This window comes from Schistocerca serialis, chromosome 5 (assembly GCF_023864345.2).
Source record: "Schistocerca serialis cubense isolate TAMUIC-IGC-003099 chromosome 5, iqSchSeri2.2, whole genome shotgun sequence".
Lineage (NCBI taxonomy): Eukaryota > Metazoa > Arthropoda > Insecta > Orthoptera > Acrididae > Schistocerca > Schistocerca serialis.
Window position 1 is genome coordinate 80,317,915 of NC_064642.1, and position 21,590 is coordinate 80,339,504.

Here is a 21,590-nt window from a genome sequence, read left to right on the forward strand (position 1 = left end):
TGCACATTATTTGTTCCTTTCTCAATTTTCTTCCACCACTTCATTCTTAAATTTTCACTTACACTCATATCCATTCTCTGCATACACCACTGTAGTGTGCATGGGAGGGTGTACATCTTGCGTACTTTCATGGGGCAGTTCATGTCATCTTCAAGTGTTTGCCAGTTCAAATCTATCATTATATCAATGACGCTCTCCCATCAATCAAATAAATCTCTCACCATTCATGCTGCCCATCTTTCAGTATGTTCAACATTCCCTACCACCATCAGCCCTATTTGGTATAAGTCCCAGACACCTGAACAGCAGTTTAGGACAGGTCATACAACTCTTTTTCCAGACAGTCTCCCTTGTAAGACTCATTGTATTTCCCAGTATCCTACCATAAGATCGAAGTCTACCATCAGCTTTACCTATGACTAAGCAAATATAATAACTGCATTTCATATTATTACACCCAGGTATTTGCATGAGCGCGACAGATTCCAATAGTGACTCACAGACATCATAAACATAAAATAGCATGTGGTTTGACTGTTGTTAAGTGCAAAATGTTACATAACAGAACATTTAAGAGTTGCCAGACTTTGCATCACTCAGCATCTTATCTAGATGTAACTGAATATTACTGCAACTTTTTCAGGCAGTATTTTATAATAAATTACTGTATCATCTACCAAAGTCTGGTTATTATTAATATACACCCCTAGACATTCCTGAAGTTATTTCTGCATCTGTTGGTGACCCTCCATAAAAAATAACATGCTGAATTCTCTCTACCATGAAATCATCAATCCAGTCACAAAATTTGTTCAGTACCCCACAAGATCATACCCTTTGTTATTAAGGATTAGTGTATGGTGTGGTACAGAGTCAAATGATTTTCAGAAGTCAAGGAATACTGCATCAACCTGGTTACAGTTTTCAGAATGTCACATAAAAAATGTGCAAATTGCGTTTGCAACATGCATGATTTTGAAATCCATGTTTGTTGGCATGTTGTTGTTGTGGTCTTCAGTCCTGACACTGGTTTGACACAGCTCTCCACGCTACTCTATCCTGTGCAAGCTTCTTCATCTCTGAGTAACTACTGCAACTTACATTCTTCTGAATCTGTTTAGTGTATTCATCTCTTGGTCTTCCTCTACAATTTTCACTTCCGCACTTCCCTCTAATACTAAACTGATGATCCCTTGATGCCTCAGAACGTATGCTACCAACCAATACCTCCTTCTAGTCAATTTGTGCCACAAATTCCTCTTCTCCCCAATTCTATTCAGTCCCTCCACATTAGTTATGTGATCCACCCATCTAATCTATGGCATTCTTCTGTAGCACCACATTTCGAAAGCTTCTATTATCTTCTTGTTTAAACTATTTACTGTCCATGTTTCACTTCAATACACAGCTACACTCCATACAAATACTTTCAGAAATGACTTCATGACACTTAAATCTATACTCTATGTTAACAAATTTCTATTCTTCAGAAACGTTTTCCTTGCCACAGCCAGTCTACTTTTTATATCCTCTCTACTTCAACCATCATTAGTTATTTTGCTCCCCAAATAGCAAAACTCATCTACTACTTTAAGTGCCTCATTTCCTAATCTAATTCCCTCAGCATCACCGGATTTAATTCGACTACAGTCCATTATCCTCATTCTGGTTTTTTTGATGTTCATCTTATATCCTCCTTTCGAGACACTGTCCATTCTGTTCAACTGCTCTTCCAGGTTCTTTGCTGTCAGTGGCAGAATTACAACGTCGTTGGAAAACAGGAAAGTTTTTATTTCATCTCCATGGATTTTAATTCCTACTCCAAATTTTTCTTTTGTTTCCTTTACTGCTTGCTCAATAAAAGACTGAATAACATCGGGGATAGGCTGCAACCCTGTCTCACTCCCTTCTTGACCACTTCTTCCCCTTCATGCCCCTCGACTCTCATAACTGCCATATGGTTTCCGTAGAAATTGTAAATAGCCTGTCACTCCCTGTATTTCACCCCTGCCACCTTCAGAATTTGAAAGAGAGTATTCCAGTCAACATTGTCAAAAGCTTTCTCCAAGTCTACAAATGCTAGAAATGTAGGTTTGCCTTTCCTTAATCTATCTTCTAAGATAAGTCATTGGGTCAGTATTGCCTCACATGTTCCAACATTTCTACGCAATCCAATCTGATCTTCCCCAAGGTCAGTTTCTATCAGTTTTTCCATTCGTCTGTAAAGAATTTGTGTTAGTATTTTGCAGCCATGACATTAAAATGATAGTTTGGTAACTTTCACACCTGTCAACACTTGCTTTCTTTGGACTGGAATTTTTATACTCTTCTTGAAGTCTGATGGTATTTCGCCTGTCTCATACATCGTGCTCACCGGACAGTAGAATTTTGTCAGGACTGGCTCTCCCAAGGCTAGAAGTAGTTCTAATGGAATGTTGTCTACTCCTGGGGCCTTGTTTCGACTTAGGTCTTTCAGTGCTCTGTCAAATTCTTCACACTGTATCATATCTCCCATTTCATCTTCATCTACGTCCTCTTCCATTTCACTAATATTGCCCTCAAGTACATCACCCTTGTATAGACCCTCTACATACTCCTTCCACCTTCCTGCTTTCCATTCTTTGCTAGAACTGGTTTTCCATTTGGGCTCTTGATATTCATACAAGTGCTTCTCTTTTCTCCAAAGGTCTCTTTAATTTTCCTGTAGGCAGTATCCACCTTACCTCTAGTGATATATGCCTCTACATCCTTACATTTGTTCTCTAGCCATCCCTGCTTAGCAATTTTGCACTTTCTGTCAGTCTTATTTTTGAGACATTTGTATTCCTTTTTGCCTGCTTCGTTTACTGCATTTTTATATTTTCTCCTTTTATCAATTAAATTCAATATCGCTTCTGATACCCAAGGATTTCTACTAGCCCTCGTCTTTTTACCTACTTTATCCTCAGCTGCCTGCACTATTTCACCTCTCAAAGTTACCCATTCTTCTTCTACTGTATTTTTCCCCCTGTTCTTGTCAATTGTTCCCTAATGCTCTCTATGAAACTCTCTACAACTTCTGGTTCTTTCAGTTTATCCAGATCCCATCTCCTTAAATTCTCATCTTTTTGCAGTTTCTTCAGTTTTAATCTACAGTTCATAACCAATAGATTGTGGTCAGAGTCCACATCTGCCCCTGGAAATGTCTTACAATTTAAAAACCTGATTCCTAAATCTCTGCCTTACCATAATATAATCTATCTGAAACCTTCCAGTGTCTCCAGTCTCTTCCATTTGTACAACCTCCTTTCATGATTCTTAAGCCAAGTGTTAGCTATGATGAAATTTTGCTCTGTGCAAAATTCTACCAGGCAGCTTCCTCTTTCATTCCTTACCTTCATTCCATATTCACCTACTACTGTTCCTTCTCTTCCTTTTCCTACTACTGAATTCCAGTCTCCCATGACTATTAAATTTTCACCTTCCTTCACTATCTGAATAATTTCTTTTGTCTCACCATACATTTCTTCAATCTCTTTGTCATCTGCAGAGCTAGTTGGCATATAAACTTGTACTACTGTCGTAGGTGTGGGCTTCGTGTCTGATTTTGCTTGATTTTGTATTTATAACCCTGTATTCCCCTGACCAGAAGTCTTGTTCCCCCTGGAACCGAACTTAACTAATTCCCACTATATCTAGCTTTAACCTATCCATTTCCCTTTTTAAATTTTCTAACCTACCTGCCCAATTAAGGGATCTGACATTCCACGCTCCAATCTGTAGAGCGTCAGTTTTCTTCCTCCTGATAACGATGTCCTCTTGAGTAGTCCACGCCCAGAGATCCGAATGGGGGACTATTTTACCTCTGGAATACTGTACCCATGTGAACGCCATCATCATTTAACCATACAGTAAAGCTGCATGTCCACGGGAAAAATTACAGCTGTAGTTTTCCTTTGCTTTCAGCCGCTTTCAGTACCAGCACTGCAAGGCCGTTTTGGTTAATATTAAAAAGCCAGATCAGTCAAACATTCAGACTGTTGCCCCTCAACTACTGAAAAGTCTGCTGCCCCTCTTCAGGAAAGACACATTTGTCTGAACTCTCAACAGATACCCCTCCATTGTGGTTGCACCTATGGTATGGCTATCTGGATAGCTGGCATAGAGGCCTATTCTGTTTGAGATACCTTATTACATTTGAGCCCAGAATATGTTTTAAGATTCTACAACAGCTGGATGTCAATAATAATTGGTGGCAGTTTTAACAATCACTTTTCTTTACATGTGTGACCTGTACTTTCTTCCAAACACTCGGCACAGTACTTTGTTCAAGGGCTCAGCAGCAACTTGGCACTCCACACTTCCACATCAGGAAACGGAAATATCAGAGCAGGGATTTACCCAGTACCATGTCAGACTACCTGTGGTATGAATGCCTGCCTGTAGCTATGTAGTGATCCAGCTGGATGTTAGTTTTAAGTGCTATTGCGTATAATGTTACACGAATAAACGATAACTCATAGGTGGCAGCCCCAACACAAGAATGGATACTTTGCAAGTGCATAGTATGTGAACAAAAAGTCAATGAGATATATGAACATTGGAGACCTGCCATAATCAGAAGCAAATTTGGAGGAGCTGAATGCAAAGCTACAACTGCAGATTTGCCAGCCCCAGCAGCAGCAGCAACAACAACCGCTGTATCAGCAGTAAGAATTCCTTGTGAGCAAGACTGACTGCATCAGAAGACTGCCACCTTGCAAAGTGAATACCTAGATAAAAAATTGTTAAGGCTTTCGTGGTCACTTGTTGACAAACTGCCTATTGACTTCTGTCTCAGGTTCTTCAGCTGACGTTTGACTGATGATTTTACTGACGTTTCACCAGCACAAGTGGCTGGCATTGTCAAAGCTTCACCCTCCATCGCTGGTGGTGAACTGGAGCCGAGCTGACACATACATAAAGGATTCACGACATTTCATTAAGAAGCTGAGAAAGCTAAAACTTGCACCAAAGAACATCCTGGTCAGCTTTGATATTGTTTCTTTCTTTATTAAAGAGCCACTCAGTGACACTCTGGAGCACATTGGTTCCATTTTCCCACAAAACATCACAAAGCTCTTTCATGCATGTCTCACCACGAGCTACTTCACTCGGAATGGCAATTTCTATGAACAGCTGGAAGACATCGGCATGGGTAGGGCTCTTAGTCCAGTAGTGGCCAACTTCTTCACGGAACATTTCGAAGCAAAGGCACTGGACCTAGCAACTTGCAAACCTGAGGTGTGGTACAGACACGTCAATGATACTTCTGTTGCGCAGAGCCATGGTTAAGAACAGGTCTGTGGCTTCTGAAACACTTGAACAGCCTCCATACCAACATAAAATTTACCATGGAAGTAGAAAAGGGCAAAAAGCTACCATTTCTAGATGTGCTAGTCACAAGGGTTAGCGAAAACCTTGGACACAGCATGTGTTGAAAACCGACACACATGGACCAATACGGCACAAACTTATCAACCAACCCCCCCCCCCCCCCCTCGAACCACAAAAGAGGCGTCAAGCACCTCAGACACAAAATGCAACACCTGGAAAGTGTTCTGAGGAGCAATGGGTACTCCACAAGCTATATTAGAAGTGTAATAGACCCAAACACTCAGTGAAGAGACAAATCGGAAAAAGAAATGTCAGGTACGGCCTTTCTGCCACACATTCACAGAGTGACGGACAGAATCGGCCGTATATTGCGCAAACACGGCATAAAGACTATTTTCAAACCAAAAAAGAAGATCAAAGATTGTATTAGATCTGCAAAGGAGAAAAGGACCCACTGCAATGTCGGGAATATACCGCATACCATGCATATGTGGGAAAGTTTATGTTGGAACGGCTGGACGATCAATCAACACCAGGATCGAAGAACATAAGCGACATTGCAGGTTGGGGCAGGTGGAGATATCAGCTGTGGCAGAGCACGCACTGTGTGAGACTGACCATGTAGTAAAATTTGCTGCAGAGAGGCACTATCACACTTGCTTGTTCAGAGAAGCTACAGAAATACAAAACCACAGGAATAGCTTCAACAAGAAAGAATAAACCTTTAAGATAAATAGATCCTGGCTTCCCATGCTGCAACAAACGACCGTTGCAGATAGCAAGAGGAGAATCGTACCAGAAATGATCATGTAGAAGCCCTCGGATGTTGGTGCGCCAGGTACATATAGTCTGCGGCCATGAGCTCGGCTCCAGTTCACCACCAGCAATGGAGGGTGAAGCTTTGACAATGCCAGCCACTCATCCTGACGAAACGCCAGTAAGATCATCAGACGAACATCGGCCAAAAAATCCGAGACAGAAATCAACAGGCAGTTTGTTAAGTACCAAGAGCAGCAGAGAATATTGCTGCAGCACTACCGTGTGAACAATGTGATCAAAAAACTCACACAAAAGAAAAAATACAATTAATTGAGAAAATTGATTGTGTGGTGGCTATCATCAACACATGAAACAGCTGCAGCAGCTGCTGCACAAGGAGAGGCTGGGAGATAGAAAACCATCTTCATTCCTGCACCATATGGACTTAGTGGCACGTTCAGAAGTGCTTGACAAATTCATCACTCTGTACAGATATTGCACTTGCTAGAAATGACCCCGTCTTACTGTCAATGATACTTGACCTGCAGTGGAACTAGCTTGCAGAAATTGCAGAGACAATTTTAGAGGTTGAAGCTACACAGGTGTTTGCCATGTTGCATGTCATGTAAGGACACTATGGAAACTTGACATTGGCTCAATGAAGTCATTCACCAGGTTGCAGCTTTCAGAGTGCATAAAGGATAGAGATGCCCACTACAGCCCACAGGAAAACTGAATGCAACACTTCTCACACATGTGGCAGTGGACAATCTTCGACCATACTGGAATGGGAGAAACGTTTCTATCATGAACGCACAGTTTGTTGATGCACATTATCGTGCTTTTGGTTGAGGAACTCAAGTAGCAGCCCCTTGTGACTTAAGGGTGATCCTGCCAGAAACAGCAACTCTGCCAACAACAACCATGCCGAGTGATGACGGAAAAAGCCACCAAGCTGCAGTTTTTAGTCTACAAAGGCTTTGATATATTTGTAATATTTCGGGTTCTCTTGTGGCAGCTGAGATGATGCAACAACTCTGATCTCATTACAGCAAATGGTTCCCCATAGCAACTTGCAACTGCAAGACATTAAATCTGACATTAGCTGGCAAAGAGCTCTGGGGTGGACCTTTACCATCAGTGATGTCCCTCACCCACTTATAGATCTGGATCTATACTTGACTTGTGTCCTCTGAGTCTTCCACAGTAGCATGCTTCAATAAAATCTTTTAGGTTTTCAAGTCACATAACTTTGATAAAACACTCAAGCTTTCGATAGCTGTCTCCACCATTGTCACCAAGAGTTAAAATCACTGACTGCCAGAGCCGACAAGGTGTTCTGCTTATATAGAGGCAATTGCAGCATCTGGAACATTCTAGAGAGGGCTTGAGTGACATATGCACAGAAGGCGATATGGGCAGCTCTTAGAATCTCTGTCCCGCTGCAGAAATGAGTGGCGTCAGATGGTGCGAGGGGCCAGCACCACATTTGAAACTGCTGCTCCCATGTCCCCACAAGCATCAAGCCTCTGTCTTTGCTTTCACTCAATGTTCAATGTGCAAAGCCCACCCCCATGCCCTAATAACCATGTAACTCTGTTAAAATTGCTGCTGTCTATTCTAATTTCAGTAGCTTCTTTTGTAACAGAATCCCAACATGAAGTTGTTTGAGCCAAAAGTCTCTCTTTTCAAACTGTATTTTATGGTCATTTTCTAGGCAGTCTTCAGCCAGGCCGACTTCTCATGTTACTTTGGTTTAATTGGAATGAGTGCTCAGCACAATGCTCAGTAACAGTGGGAATAGTTTGGCACATTCACAGGGGATAGCATAGATGCCAGGAACTCTAAGACCTACGTTGTCTTTAACAGGGCATAACATCTCTCTCATCTTGGGGGTGGACTAGAACACTGGTCTCAGTTCATGTTTCTTCAGCACACATTCTATCTTGCCAGTAGTTGCTCCACAGTATGGAAGGAATGCAGTTGGCTTGGCCTCTTCCGCTGATTCATAAGGTGTCTTTCCTCAGAGGCACCTTGACTTGTGCAGCATAATTGTGTCCTGGACAGAACAACTTCAGCACAAATGATTGGTCAGCTGGTTCAGTGCAGTGTTCTGTGTGCATTTTCTCACAGGATTCTCTCACCTATTAGTGGAATTTCCATGTATTACACGTCCAGTTGGTGTGCTAGATCTACCCCCCCCCCCCCCCCCATGCCACTCAATTGTGCACCATACATGGACTGCAGCAGGCCTCCCTGTCTTCTCTCAACAACAGTGTCTCAGTCCTAAAAAGGTGACATGGCTGACAGAAAGCACATGGGCACTGCTGCTGCACTTGGTTGCAAAGAAGTCAGCTGGGTGGTGGGTGTGCAGTGATTACAGCGCAATAAATACTTGAATGATTCCCAACTGCTACCCGATGTGACCTACTGGAGATTTCACTCGTCATTTTTCAAGTGGTACTATATTTCCCATATTGGATCTTGTCGAGGTCTACAACTATATCCTTCTAGCACTCTGACGTTACACACAAATTGGATATCACAACACTGTTTGGACTATTTAAACTCCCCTACATGTCTAATGACCTGCGCATTGCTACATAGACTTTCCAGAGGTTTAAAAATGAGGTGCTAAGGAGCCTAGACTTCTATTTTGCCAGCAATAATGATTGGCAGTGACATCAGCTTTTGCAGAAAAATGCACATACCATCATCAATAATACTACTAAATCCCACGAAATGCATTATCAGCACTATGGAAATGAGTTCTGTCAAATTCAAGATATCTTTTGTTGGCACATGCCCACCTCTGGAACAGGTCACCAACCTGAGAGGATGTCCGGTTCCAATGTACTGTACAGAATCTGTTAAGAACTTCATTAGGCTTTGTTCAGTTTTAATGTTTTCATGGGCAAGTGTTCTACCGCTCTACCCACGAAAGGCAAAGGTCCCGAGTTCGAGTTTTAATCTGCCAGGAAGGTTCAAGACAAGAGAGGATCAAATAGTTAAAACGACAAGACCTAACAGAAATTCTCAGATAACACAGGAGATACTGACTTTCATTATAAAAGGAGAAAACATAAAAATGCAGCAGATGAAGCAGGCAAAAGGGAATACTAATATCTAACAAATGAGACAGGAAGTGGAAAAATGGATAAACAGGAATGGCTAGAGGACAAATGTATGGATTTAGATGTACATTTCACTAGGGGAAAGATAGATACCTAGAGGAAAATTAAAGAGGCCTTTGGGGGAAAAGAGAGGCAGCTGTATGAATATCAAGAGCTCAGATGGCAAACTGGTCCTAAGCAAAGAAGAGAATGCTGAAAGGTGGAAGGCATATATAGAAGGCTTCTGCAAGGGAGATGGTTGAAACACGGCTCTGGGAGTATATATTCCTTCAGAATTACTGACAGCCGTGGGAGAGCCACCCATAACGAAACTCTTCTATATTTTGTGCAATACGTATGAGACTGGCGAAATTCCCTCAGACTTCAAGAACAATGTAATAATTCCACTTCCAAAGAAATCAGGTGCTGACAGGTGTGAATACTACTGAACTATCAGTTTAATAAGTAGTGATTGCGTAAAGTACTAATACGAATTCTTAATAGAAGAATGGAAAAACTAGTAGAAGTTGACCTTGGGGATGAACAGTTTGGCTTCTGGAGAAATGTAGGAACACAGGAGGCAATACTGACACTACAATTTATCTTAGAAGATAGGTTAAGGAAAGGCAAACCTACATTTATAGCAATTGTAGATTTAGAGAAAGCTTTTAACAATGTTGAGTGGAATACTCTCTTTGAAATTCTAAAGGCAGTAGGGGTAAAATACAGGGAGCAAAAGGCTATTTACAACTTATACAGAAACCAGACAGTAGTTATCAGAGTTGAGGGGCATGAAAGGGAAGCAGTAGTTGAGAAGGGAATGAGACAGGGTTGTAGCCTATCACCAGTGTTATTCAATATATACATGGAGCAAACAGTAAAGGAAACAAAAACAAAAATTTGGAGCAAACTTGAGGTTTGCCAATGGCATTGTAATTTTGTCAGAGATGCAAAGAACTTGGAAGAGCAGCTGAATGGAAAGAACAGTGCCTCAAAACGAGTATTAAGGTGAACATCGCCAAAAGCAAAACAAAGATAATGGAATGTAGTTTAATTAAATCATTTGTTGCTGAGGGAATTAGATTAGGAAGCAAGACACTTAGAGCAGATGAGTTTTGATATTTGGGCAGAAGAATAACTGATGATAGCAGAAGTAGAGAGATTATAAAACACAGATTGGCAATGGTAAGAAAAGAAATTTGTTAACATCAAATATAGATTTACTGAAAATATTAATCTCAACAGCAAAGAAGGTGGACAAATCATTTTCTCCTGACTATGACACCTCAACAGTAGTAAATGAGGAGAAGAAGGACCTTAGTACGGCGGATCTAGCGGAAGAGGCAACCCAAAAAGCAGAACAAAAATCCACATCGCACCTGACTTGCGACAAGCGGCTACGTGATCAGTGTCTCCCTACATGTTGACGGTGGCTGCAAAAATTGATAGCATCTTTTACCAAAGTGGTCAGCTAATAAAGGTGTCTGTTCCCATATTGGGTGGCCTCCTAAGACCCATCTGACGATTTGATCAAAGATGTAACATCACATCGACGGGCAAACATGTTCCAAATTTACTTTCAACCAAGACATGATGGTAAACGCTGGACAGAAAAGTACTCCAGGAGGTAAACAATCCTTCATCGCTGGAAATAGTGATGTAACTAGGCCGTCAGAGTCTGGTGAGCCTAGAATGTCGTGTAAGGAAGAGTTGGAGCTTCCTAGAACACCTCGCATACGGCCTAAGAAGAAACATCTGCTACACACATTGAACATCAAAACCCTACTCAAGACTGGATAACTTAAACAATTGACGAATGTGTTAAACAGACGCAACATACTCATAATAGCACTTCAGGAAACCAGATACGGGAATTTGAATCAGAGGGCTACTGGATCTATAAAGGAAAACTGACCATAAAGCATAAACAGAACGTCACTATGCTTTGAACAGCTTTCATGGTCAAACAGAATCTACAACGAATTTTGCATTCTCATCACAGCAAATCTCACTTCTCTCATTTAGACCAGCAAACAAGGGCTATACCATCAAAAATGCACTGCACCTACCAACAATGACAACAGAAAAAAATCCAGTAAAATTCAAACAATTTTAGGAGACACTAGAAAATGAAACACCAAAAATACCAAAGCACTACGTACAACTATGCATATGAGACTTCAACGCACAGATCGGCAGAGAACAGAAATACGAGGAAATATTCCTGCACACAAACACACCAATAAGAATGGAGAAAGGCATCAACTTATGCAGACAATTTGACTTAAAACTAATGTCAACCTTTTTCAGGAAATTACAAAGGAGAAAGAAGACCTGGTCTTCCCCTAATAAACATTTAGGCTCATATCAACTGGATCTTGTGGCAATAACCAAACAAATCCATAGAGAAATCATGAACGTACAGGTCAGAAGAGGAATAGGCATAGATTTGGACCACATTATAGCAAAAATCAAAGCCAAATTTCAACTTAAAAGACCAAACAACAAAATTAAAAAAGTCCATAGAATTGACACAAAGTTTCTGTCAGAAAACAGGAATGAATTCATGCAAAGAAGATAGAAACTGGCATGAAATTACAGAAGCAATCATAGAAACAGTGAACGAACTACAACAACCACACAGAAGACAGAAACAGAGGTGGTGGAATAAGACATGTGACGAAGCGACAGAGCATAGACTAACTGCTTGGAGAAAATGGAACTCCTGCAAAAAGGAAAGAAACTGGAACACATTCCCTGAGATCAGAAAACAGACGCTAAAAATTATTCAAACAGAGAAACAGAAATATGACAACAAACGATTAGAGGAAATAGCTACAAATTTTAGACTGAATAACACTAGGAACTTCTACACAGTTTTCAAAGAAGAAGTAACAGGTTACAAGCTGATGAGCCTACATTTAAAAGATTCAACATGCAAACTGATTACTAACGACAAAGACAACTGTGAGTTACTAGCAAAATACTTCAAAAAGCTTCTGAACTGCGAGGAACCAACATAACTAATTTTCAGACAGCCTCGAAAGGAAAACTCACCTTCAGAAACCCAATCACTGCATCAAACTGAACGACACATTGGCCAGCTGAAAAACAACAGAGTGCCAGGTGAAGATGGCATATTAGCGGAGATGTGGAAACGGGGAGGGAAGTGGGCAGCTGCAACCTTTTATGAAGTTATTAAAGACTGCTGGGAGAAAAAAAGAATACTTGACAACTGGAAACTATATAAGAAGGGTGACAGGACAGACACACACAATTACTGGGGCATACCTCTACATCCAGTCGCCTACAAAATTGTGCCCAAAGCTCTACTGAATCAGGTAGAAGATCAAGTAGAACACACAACTGGTGAATACCAAGCAGGGTTCAGACAAAATAGATTGTGCTCACAGCAAATTTTAAACTCAAAAACTATTCTCAGGACCAGAACAATGCGAAACTTTAACACAGTCATTACATTCATTCATTTCAGAAAAAGCATACAATACTGTCGCCAGACAGTATTCCTAACACTGTAAGAAGCAAGTACTGACAACCAGATAATTAGTCGAACAGACACTCACAGAGACAACTTCAAAAATTAAATTTCTAGGAGAAGTTTCTGAACCCTGCAGAATTAACACAGGACTTTGACAGGGCAATAGGCTCTCACCAATTCTCTTCAATATGGTCTTAGAAAAGGTCATGCAAGTGTGGGATAAAGAACTAAAAGAGAAAAACATTGAAGGAATCCATCTAGGAGAAGGAAGAGAATGATTTGAGGTGAGATGTCTTGCCTTTGCTGATGATATTGCAGTAGTTTCTAAGGACAAAACAGATGCAAAGATAATGATAGAAACACTTCACAAAACTGCAGCTAAAACCGGATTACTAGTATCATATGAGAAAATGGAATACATTGAAGATAAACACAACAGAGAAAAATATATACAAACGCAACACGGAAACATCAACAACAAGAGTTAGAAGAATAGATACAATCAAATGGGTTAAATAACATCACAAGTAAGGACAGATCGAAGAAAATGAAATTAGCATACAAACTCACCCAAAACCAATATAATAAAAGATCAGTATCATTTCAGACAAAAATTAAACATTATGCTGCAGTAATTAAACTGGAACCACTTTACAGATTTGAATGCCTAACAATGAATAAAAGAAGTGAACAAGAAGAGCTACAAAAGAAAGAAAGGAAAATCCTCAGAAAAATTTTTGGGCCTCAAAAGACAAAGATGCCACATGGATGAAGAGGAGAAACGGATATCTCTATAGAAACAACCATAAATTCAATAAGAAAGAGGAGATTAAAATTTTACAGTCATATATACAAAATGAATGACAATAGTGTAACGATGAAAATTTTTTTAACTTCATTTTCAGATTAAAAAACAGCATGGGATGGCTGGAAGAGACAAGAAAGGAATTGAGAAAACTTAATGTCACAAAAAATACCGTACACAACAGGGAAAGTTTCAGGCTACTGATCAACACTGGAAAATTTGTTGTCCACCAACAAAATTCACAACACAGGAAAGTGATGTCAAGTGAACAGAGGCAGGCCATCAGCCAACGCATGAAGTAGTTCTCGGAAGATAAAAAGAAAAAGATTGGACCTTTGTCTTGTGCTACACAAGAATACTGAAGATTAGGTGGGTAGACTGCATAATTATTGTGGTGGCGCTGAGTAGAATTTTGGAGAAAAGAAATTTATGGCACAATCTGACCAAAAGATGGGATCAGTTGATAGGACACACTTTGAGACATGACAGGATCACCAATTTAGTACTGGAGGTCAGTGTGGGGGCTAAAAATTGTAGAGAGAGACTCTGAGATGAAAACAGTAAGCAGATTGAGAAGAATGTAAGTTGCAGTAGTTATTAGGAGATGAAAAGGTATGCACAGGATAGAGTGGCATGGAGAGCTGCATCAAATCAACAACTATCTCTAGACCTATTTTCATTTTTTTCTTTATGTTGTTTTGACAACCAAACACTTTGCATTTGTCCATCTGCTCCTTTATGCTTGTTTCTTATTTTATTTACTTGTCTTTTAGTGACTGTATATCATGACTCGAATGACTTTTTTGTCAATGGGACATTAAATCCTGTTCGCTAGAAGGGTCTCTCCATTCATTAACTGTTCCACAGTACATACATATCCAAAGTTTTGTCAACTATTCTTCTAAACTTGGGCCACCGTTCATCTTCATGCTTCTGCACAGAGTTAAATATTCCAAGTTCATCCCCAAGATACGAGACAACTGTCTCTATCTACTTTATTGAATATGTGTACCTGCTTACTTTTTTTGTGACCCTTTGTACTATGGCAATCACAGCTGCTACAGCAGCCTCACAATCACTGGATATGTTTCAACATGACCATCCTCAAAAAGGTCAGTTCTATTTGTTGCCATTAGATCTAACATATTTCACTCATTCTTGGGTTTACAAACCATCTGTTCTAAGTAGTTTTTGGAGAGAGTATTTAGTACTGTTTCACAGGATGTCTTGTCATCCCCACTAATTACAAAATTATAAATATCCAAATCAATGATTGGATGATTAAAGTATTCTTCCATGATGACAGTATGACTGGAGAATGTATATGTACATATGGATAAGCTGAGGTTTTATCAAAAGTTTTCACTCACATCTGGGTATGAATATGGCAGTCAACAGAAAGGCCAAATTACAAGTTTATGCATACACTTGGTGCTGAGTCTTGCTCAACCTTTTACACTGCTTCCACTTCCTTAGTGGTGAATTTGAGTTTCATGTCTACTGCCACAAATAGCCAACACCACTTCCATTCACCAATCTTTTTGATATATGTTTTGAATTGCTGCAACCCACTGCTGACAATTTCAGGTTACAGCCAGCTATCTGTACACAGGTGCCCATACCCACAAAGCAACAGCCCCCCTCCCACTTAGTTCTCATGAAAGGGATAAATACAGTATAGTCAGCTCCCCTCCACCTGAATACAATTTAAAAGTCGTTTTTATGCGAGATTTTAACAGTGTTGGAACTCTAACTTTTTTATGACTACTTAAAAGTCACAAGTCATCTCCCAAAATATTAAAAATACTTCATATCCAAGCTCACTGGCCCCTCCCACCTACAAACTAGGCCTATCATATGAGCCCCCTTGTCTGGGCTTAAATTCCTTTTTAGGGAGTGCTCACACACTGGAATTTAGTTGTGAATTGTTTACCAGTTCACCACTAAGACACTGATAGTCTCATCTGTGAGGGGCATTTCTTTGGTTTTATCAGTTATTTCTGTGTCACATACAGATACTGTTATCTGTACAATAAAAGTATTTTTTCTCTTTCTTTTTGAACAGACATTGGTGTCTCGAAAAGGAAAAAAAAACTATGTGGTGTAGCAACAGATATAAGTTATCTGCGAGTATGTATGAGTATAATGGGGTCGACAGAAGCGTCCGATCCCACGCGTCGGCTTTGACCCGTGACGAAGATGCATGAAAGCTTCACTGTATTGCATCGTATTAATAACAAACAATGCCAAGGCTAGAGGATGTTGCTATCACCTCTCTAGAATCATGCGATCAGAATGGCTGTTCTTTTCCGTTTCAAGTTTCTTGTCAACTGTATAGTTTGTTACTGTAATATATTTTGATTTTGTATAGTTTTACACGTTAAAAAAAAAAAGAAAACAGAAAAGACATACCTAATATTAATGTCATCTGGCCACACAAACAGTAATAAATGTGTAACGGTTTTTCTTCACTATATTCTTCCTGGTCCTTCGTGTCAGAGCACACTATACTTCTCGAAACAACTTTTGGCATCTTGATAGTCTAGCTGACGCCACGAGAAATTGACATTTACCAACACAAACCAACGTTTTCCATTATGTACAAACAACGAGGCATAGATTGTGTTAATTCCGACGGAAACGAGACGGAACCTCCTTGGACGTAACAAGGTGGTTCTAACATCTTAGGTACGAAAGCACCAAACATAATAACTTTGCTAGTACTGGCTGCCGGTGGTTTTGTTTACGAGAAGTTATGATGTTTATGTTTGTAGTGAGCGTTCGTGTAAACTCTGAAAAAGTTTATTTGTTGTTGTTTTAACGGCTTGTAAATAGAACTGAAAAAAAATGGCTGCAGAAGGACATATTTCAGCAATCATCAACGAAATATTGGTAATGTGCAACTTTTAGACTTTTCGTTTGTTCGCCGCTTCTGGCAATTGTTAAAACAATACGTCATAAATCACGTTCAGCTCTTTGTCTTTATATTTCCATCAGTTTGAGGGAACCACATTTCCGAACGTCTTATAAGGCAGACAGAACAACTCATTAAAAATAACTACCTCTGAGAATTTACAGTCGTAAGCCCATAGCACTTATTGAATGGCATTCTTTTTTGCTAGTGCCGTATCTTATAATCTTTTTCGTATTGTCAACATCACCTCACAGAAACCCCAATATTCCTTCAGTAATCAAAAATGATCATTTAATTATATTTGTGAAGTAGTCATTATTAGTAACGTGTAACAGCCGTCGAAACTTGATGCACAGACTTGTAATTAGACCAGAGGCACTAGATCCCTCTGAACGACTATACATTTTTTGCGTAACATTGCTATCGTTAGTTTAACTTTTTTTTTCTTTTTTTCCCCTTCGGAAATAACTCCTGTCTTGTTGCTTGAGGACTTTTTAACTTCATTCTATGGCACAATTATTAATGCACATATGTTAACTTCTTCATTGAATGTGTTCTCCGTTCGTTGACAGTATAATTATTTATATGATTATGCGTGGTAAGTGGTAGACAATATATACATTTCTCCCATTTTTATAAATTCCCGCTGAAAAGCTTGCATGGTAAAAAAATTATAATGTAGCCTACGGTACATTTTATTGTATCGGTTTTTTATGTCGCTCTTCTAGGCTGAAAAAAATGGAATCAGCAGTATTTTACCTCATTGAGTATATTTGTGACAAAGCATGCTGAACAGTTATTGATTATAACCAAGGTTCATGAATTTGTATCTTCTGTTTTTCACAACACTTGCATGCTTCTTCTGATGGCAGATTTATTGTAAATGTGTCAGTTTTCATTGTTAGCTCTTAATAATTTTCTTGGGGTTGGCACTTTTTGATGGCTTGCCAGGGGGCTCGCCACTCTTTGGCGGGTTCGTGCTTGGCTGCCACGGGGCCCCAGCCTTTGCATCATCTTTTCGCTTCTGTGCTGCATGTCTGTCGTTTTGCTGTTCTTCTTCCCCTCCCTTGGGGAACATGTCTGGGGTGTTCAAAACGGTTCAAATGGCTCTGAGCACTATGGGACTTGGCATCTGAGGTCATCAGTGCCCTAGAACTTAGAACTACTTAAACCTAACTAACCTAAGGACAACACACACATCCACGCCCGAGGCAGGATTCGAACCTCCGACCGTAGCGGTCGCGCGGTTCCAGACTGAAGCACCTAGAACCGCACAGCCACCACTGTCTGGGGTGTTATTGGGAATGTTCTGCATTATATGTCACTGACATAAGAACAGTGTCACAGCTGTTTTTTGTTCCCTTTTTATTTCTTTGTTTCCCTTCTCCTCCCATTCTTCCACTTCGGTGTTTGACGTTCCTCTTTTTCTTCTTCCTCCCTGTGCACCCCTGATGTCTGGCCCATGCGTCTGGTGCATAACAGGTGACTGGGCAATGCGTAGGTCTAATTCTCAGCCCTGGGTCAAAAGGTAGGGTCCACACGTACCCTCTGGTACAGGCCAGGCCCTGGGAGGGATGATTGCCTGAGCTGCTACCTTCCCAAATTGCTGATTGGTCCCTCTGTCAGGTGTTTGGGAGGTGTGAACAATCACCTAAGGCGGGTGGGCCCCGTTGTGAAGGGGGCCTCCAGTTGGAAGGTGCGTGCCATCGGAGATGTTGGAAATCATGAGGGATTTTCTTGCAATGAGCCAATCATCTCCACAGTCAACATCTATGAGATGTACGTGAAATGAGGATAACACTCAAAGACCATTCCAGCTGCACCAGGGTTCCTCTTGGTTTCACGTACTGAAGATGCTGAGTCCTTCACAACGGTAAATCTGTTTATTATTCAGAAAGGTGTTGATGCCATTCCTGGCCCTGTGAAATCCTGCTCTCGTTTACGGAAAGCCACTTTACTTTTGGATACTGCTTCTGATTCTCAAGCACAACAGCTGCTTGTCGCCTTGCTTCTCCATGGCTATCCTGTTCGTGTCGAGACCCATAGAACTCTGAATTCTTCACTTGGTGGTATTTACACTAGACTGCTTGACGGTCTGACAGAGGCCAGTATCCAATCTTACCTCAAAGATCAGGGTATCATTGGTGTCCGTCGGGTGATGGAAAAGGTAGATTCCTCCTCAGTGCCCACCTGCACTCTTTTTCTCACCTTTGACAGAGCCGTGCTTCTGTCCAAGATCAAAGCAGGCTACAAAATTATCACAGTCTGACCGTATATTCCGAACCCGATACGCTACTACCAGTGTCATCGTTTCAACCACACTAGAACATCTTGTCAACACCCAGCCAAATATGTAACCTGTGGTAGGGATGTGCATGAGGGTGATTGTCTGCCTCCTCCTCCCTGCTGTATCACCTGCAATGGCGGACATGCCATCCTCTCGGGATTGTCCGAGTATGTTGATGAGCGGGCTGTCCGGAAGATCCGGGTAAAGGAAAAAGTGCCTTACCGAGTCACTCACAAATTATTGGCTAGTCACAAACCCTGTGTTCTCCCGTTTGGCACTTATAGCTCTGTTCATTTTACCTCTTGCTCCTTGAAGGACATGGCCACGCAGACGTGCAACATCAAATTCAGCTGTGAGGTTGTGAAATCACCTAGTGTCAAGGTAGCATCGCCACCCCCCCACCCCCCCTCTCCATGCCCCTCGCCCCTCTGTCCAGCTGTGCAACAAGCCAGCAAACTCTCGCCTCAAGGGGCGAAGCCACTGGCTACACAATCAGTTGTTCAGAAAGGACGGAAAGAGTACTCCTGTGAAGACTTCCTATGTCCCTCCAGCCAAGAAATGCCCGAGTCTTCCTCTACTAACCGGAAAGGATTGAAGAAGTCGAACAAAGTCAAACGGTCTTCTCCTTTGCCAACTCGAAAATCCTCTTTGATGGTGTTGCCGTGAGATACCTCAGCCCGACCAGCCTCCGTGTTGTCAGTGTGCACCACCAACCGTTTTTCTGGGTTGGACTCCACAGACTGACAGCACGGGCAAGCCGATGCTTCTGTGGACCTCATGGAGCAGAATCCTTCTGCTTCTGTGCCCTATAGCAGTGAGTCTTTGCAGGCTGTCAATCAGCAGCCACCAAGGTGACACCCCCTTCATTTCTTCCTCATCATGACTCTCCTCTAATTGAACATTTGTGGCCTTTGGTCGCACAAAGAGGACTTACAGGTGCTTTTAGCATTTGAGCATCCCTTTATACTCTCCCTTCAAGAAACAAAATTGCGTCCTCACGTCCACTTGGAGCTTTCCCATTTCTTCCTGGTTCATTTTGACCTTCCCCCTGAGGTTGGCATTCCATCTCATGGAGGCCTCATGCTGCTCATATGGGGTGATGTACTTAGTTAAACCATCTCCCTGACTACCCATGTTCAAGCTGTTGCAGTTCACCTTTTCCTTCTTCAAATGTCTTTTTCCCTCTCTATCATTTATGTCCCTCCATCATTCAATGTCACCAGGGCAGACCTCCTTCAGCTTATTCGGCAGCTGCCTTTCCCATTTCTGCTACTTGGTGACTTAAATGTGCATCATGCCCTTTGGGGTTGTCCCAGAACCTGTCAGAGAGGTGTCCTCTTGGCTGACCTTAATCAACTTAACCTCTTCTGCTTTAACACTGGAGCACTAACGTCCCTTTCTGACTCCTCACACACCTATTCCTACTTGGAACTATCCTTCTGCATTGCCCAGCTTGCCCAACGTCTTGAGTGGTCCATTCTTTCTGACACCTACTCGAGTGATCATTTCCCGAGTGCTAACCGTTTGCTGACTTCTACCCCACCTACGTGCACACCCAAAAATGCAGCTTACTAAGGCTGACTGGTGGTTTTACTCCTCCCTGGCGACCTTCAGACAGCAAGATTTCCCTGTTTGTGATGACGAGGTGGAATAGCTCACAAATGTTATCCTTACTGGTGCAGAACATTCAATTCCTCGCACTTCCTCTTTACCACACTGTGTCCCAGTCCTTTGTTGGGCTGAGGCACACTGTGACTCAATTCGTGCTGAGACGTACTCTCCACATTTTTAACCACCACCCTACAATGGCAAACCACATTCATAATAAACAGATGCTTGCAAAGTGTCATCCCACTCTTCATGATAGCAAAAAAGCTAGCTGGATTTCATTCACTAGTTCTTTTAACAGTTCCACCCCTTCCTCTGTCATGTGGGCCAACCTCTGATGACACTCTGGGACCAAGATCCATTCGCTGATTTCCGGCCTGACAGTAGCAGGCGATGTCATCATGGACCCTAATGCTATCTCCAACACGTAGGGCTGCCATTTCGCGGAAATTTTGAGCTCTTCCCACTATCGCCCTGCTTTCCTCCATCGGAAACAAGCGGAGGTGGCTTGGGAAATACCCTTCTCTTCTCAGAATCATGAGTGCTACAATGCTGCCTTTACTACGAGGGAGACAGAGCATGCTCTCAGTTCATCCCAATCCTCCGCCCCAGCTCCATGTGTCATCCACATTCAGAAGTTGCAGCACCTTTCTCTTGCAAGCAAGCACTTTCTGCTTAATATGTACAATTGCATCTGGGCAGAGAGCACATTTCTCAGACATTGGTGTGAAGCCACTGTCATACCCATGCCTAAGCCTGGTAAGGACAAAAACCTTCCTTCTAGCTACTGCCCCATCTCTCTCACCAGCTGTGTTGGCAAGGTGATGGAACGTATGATTCATGCCCGGCTGGTATGGTGGCTCAAGTCTTGCAGTTTACTAACGAGTGCACAGGTTGACCATCTTGTTACCTTGTCCGCCAATGTCATGAATGGTTTCCTGTGGAAATCCCAGACTGTGGCCGTGTTTTTTGATTTGGAGAAGGCCTACAACACCTACTGGAGAACTGCTTGGTACTCTTTACATGTGGGGCTTCTGTGTCCGCATGCCCTGTTTCCTTCAAGAATTTTTAAAATTCCAAGTTTTGTGGGTGTGTGTGTGTTGGTTCTGCCTTGTCACACACCGTTATCCAGAAAAACAGTGTGTGCCTCAGGGTTCCGTTCCGACTGGAGCATCATCCTCTTTGCTATCGCCATTAACCCTGTTTCCTGCCGGGCATCTCTGGCTTTCGTTTCGTTGATGATTTTGCCA

General features: G+C 41.6%; 2 protein-coding genes across 2 annotated transcripts in view; one reads left to right on the forward strand and one right to left on the reverse strand.

The window, feature by feature from the left end:
- The window catches only part of LOC126480765 (STING ER exit protein), a 36,769-nt gene extending 20,588 nt beyond the window's left edge, over nt 1-16,181 (reverse strand). Inside the window, exon 1 of the mRNA XM_050104055.1 lies at nt 15,944-16,181. Coding sequence (XP_049960012.1) covers nt 15,944-16,064 — 121 coding nt within the window. The 5' untranslated portion in view covers nt 16,065-16,181. The remainder of the gene's footprint in view (nt 1-15,943) is intronic.
- Nucleotides 16,182-16,234: 53 nt separating this feature from the next.
- The window catches only part of LOC126480764 (mediator of RNA polymerase II transcription subunit 23), a 187,260-nt gene continuing 181,904 nt past the window's right edge, over nt 16,235-21,590 (forward strand). The window contains exon 1 of the mRNA XM_050104054.1: nt 16,235-16,423. Coding sequence (XP_049960011.1) covers nt 16,379-16,423 — 45 coding nt within the window. The 5' untranslated portion in view covers nt 16,235-16,378. The remainder of the gene's footprint in view (nt 16,424-21,590) is intronic.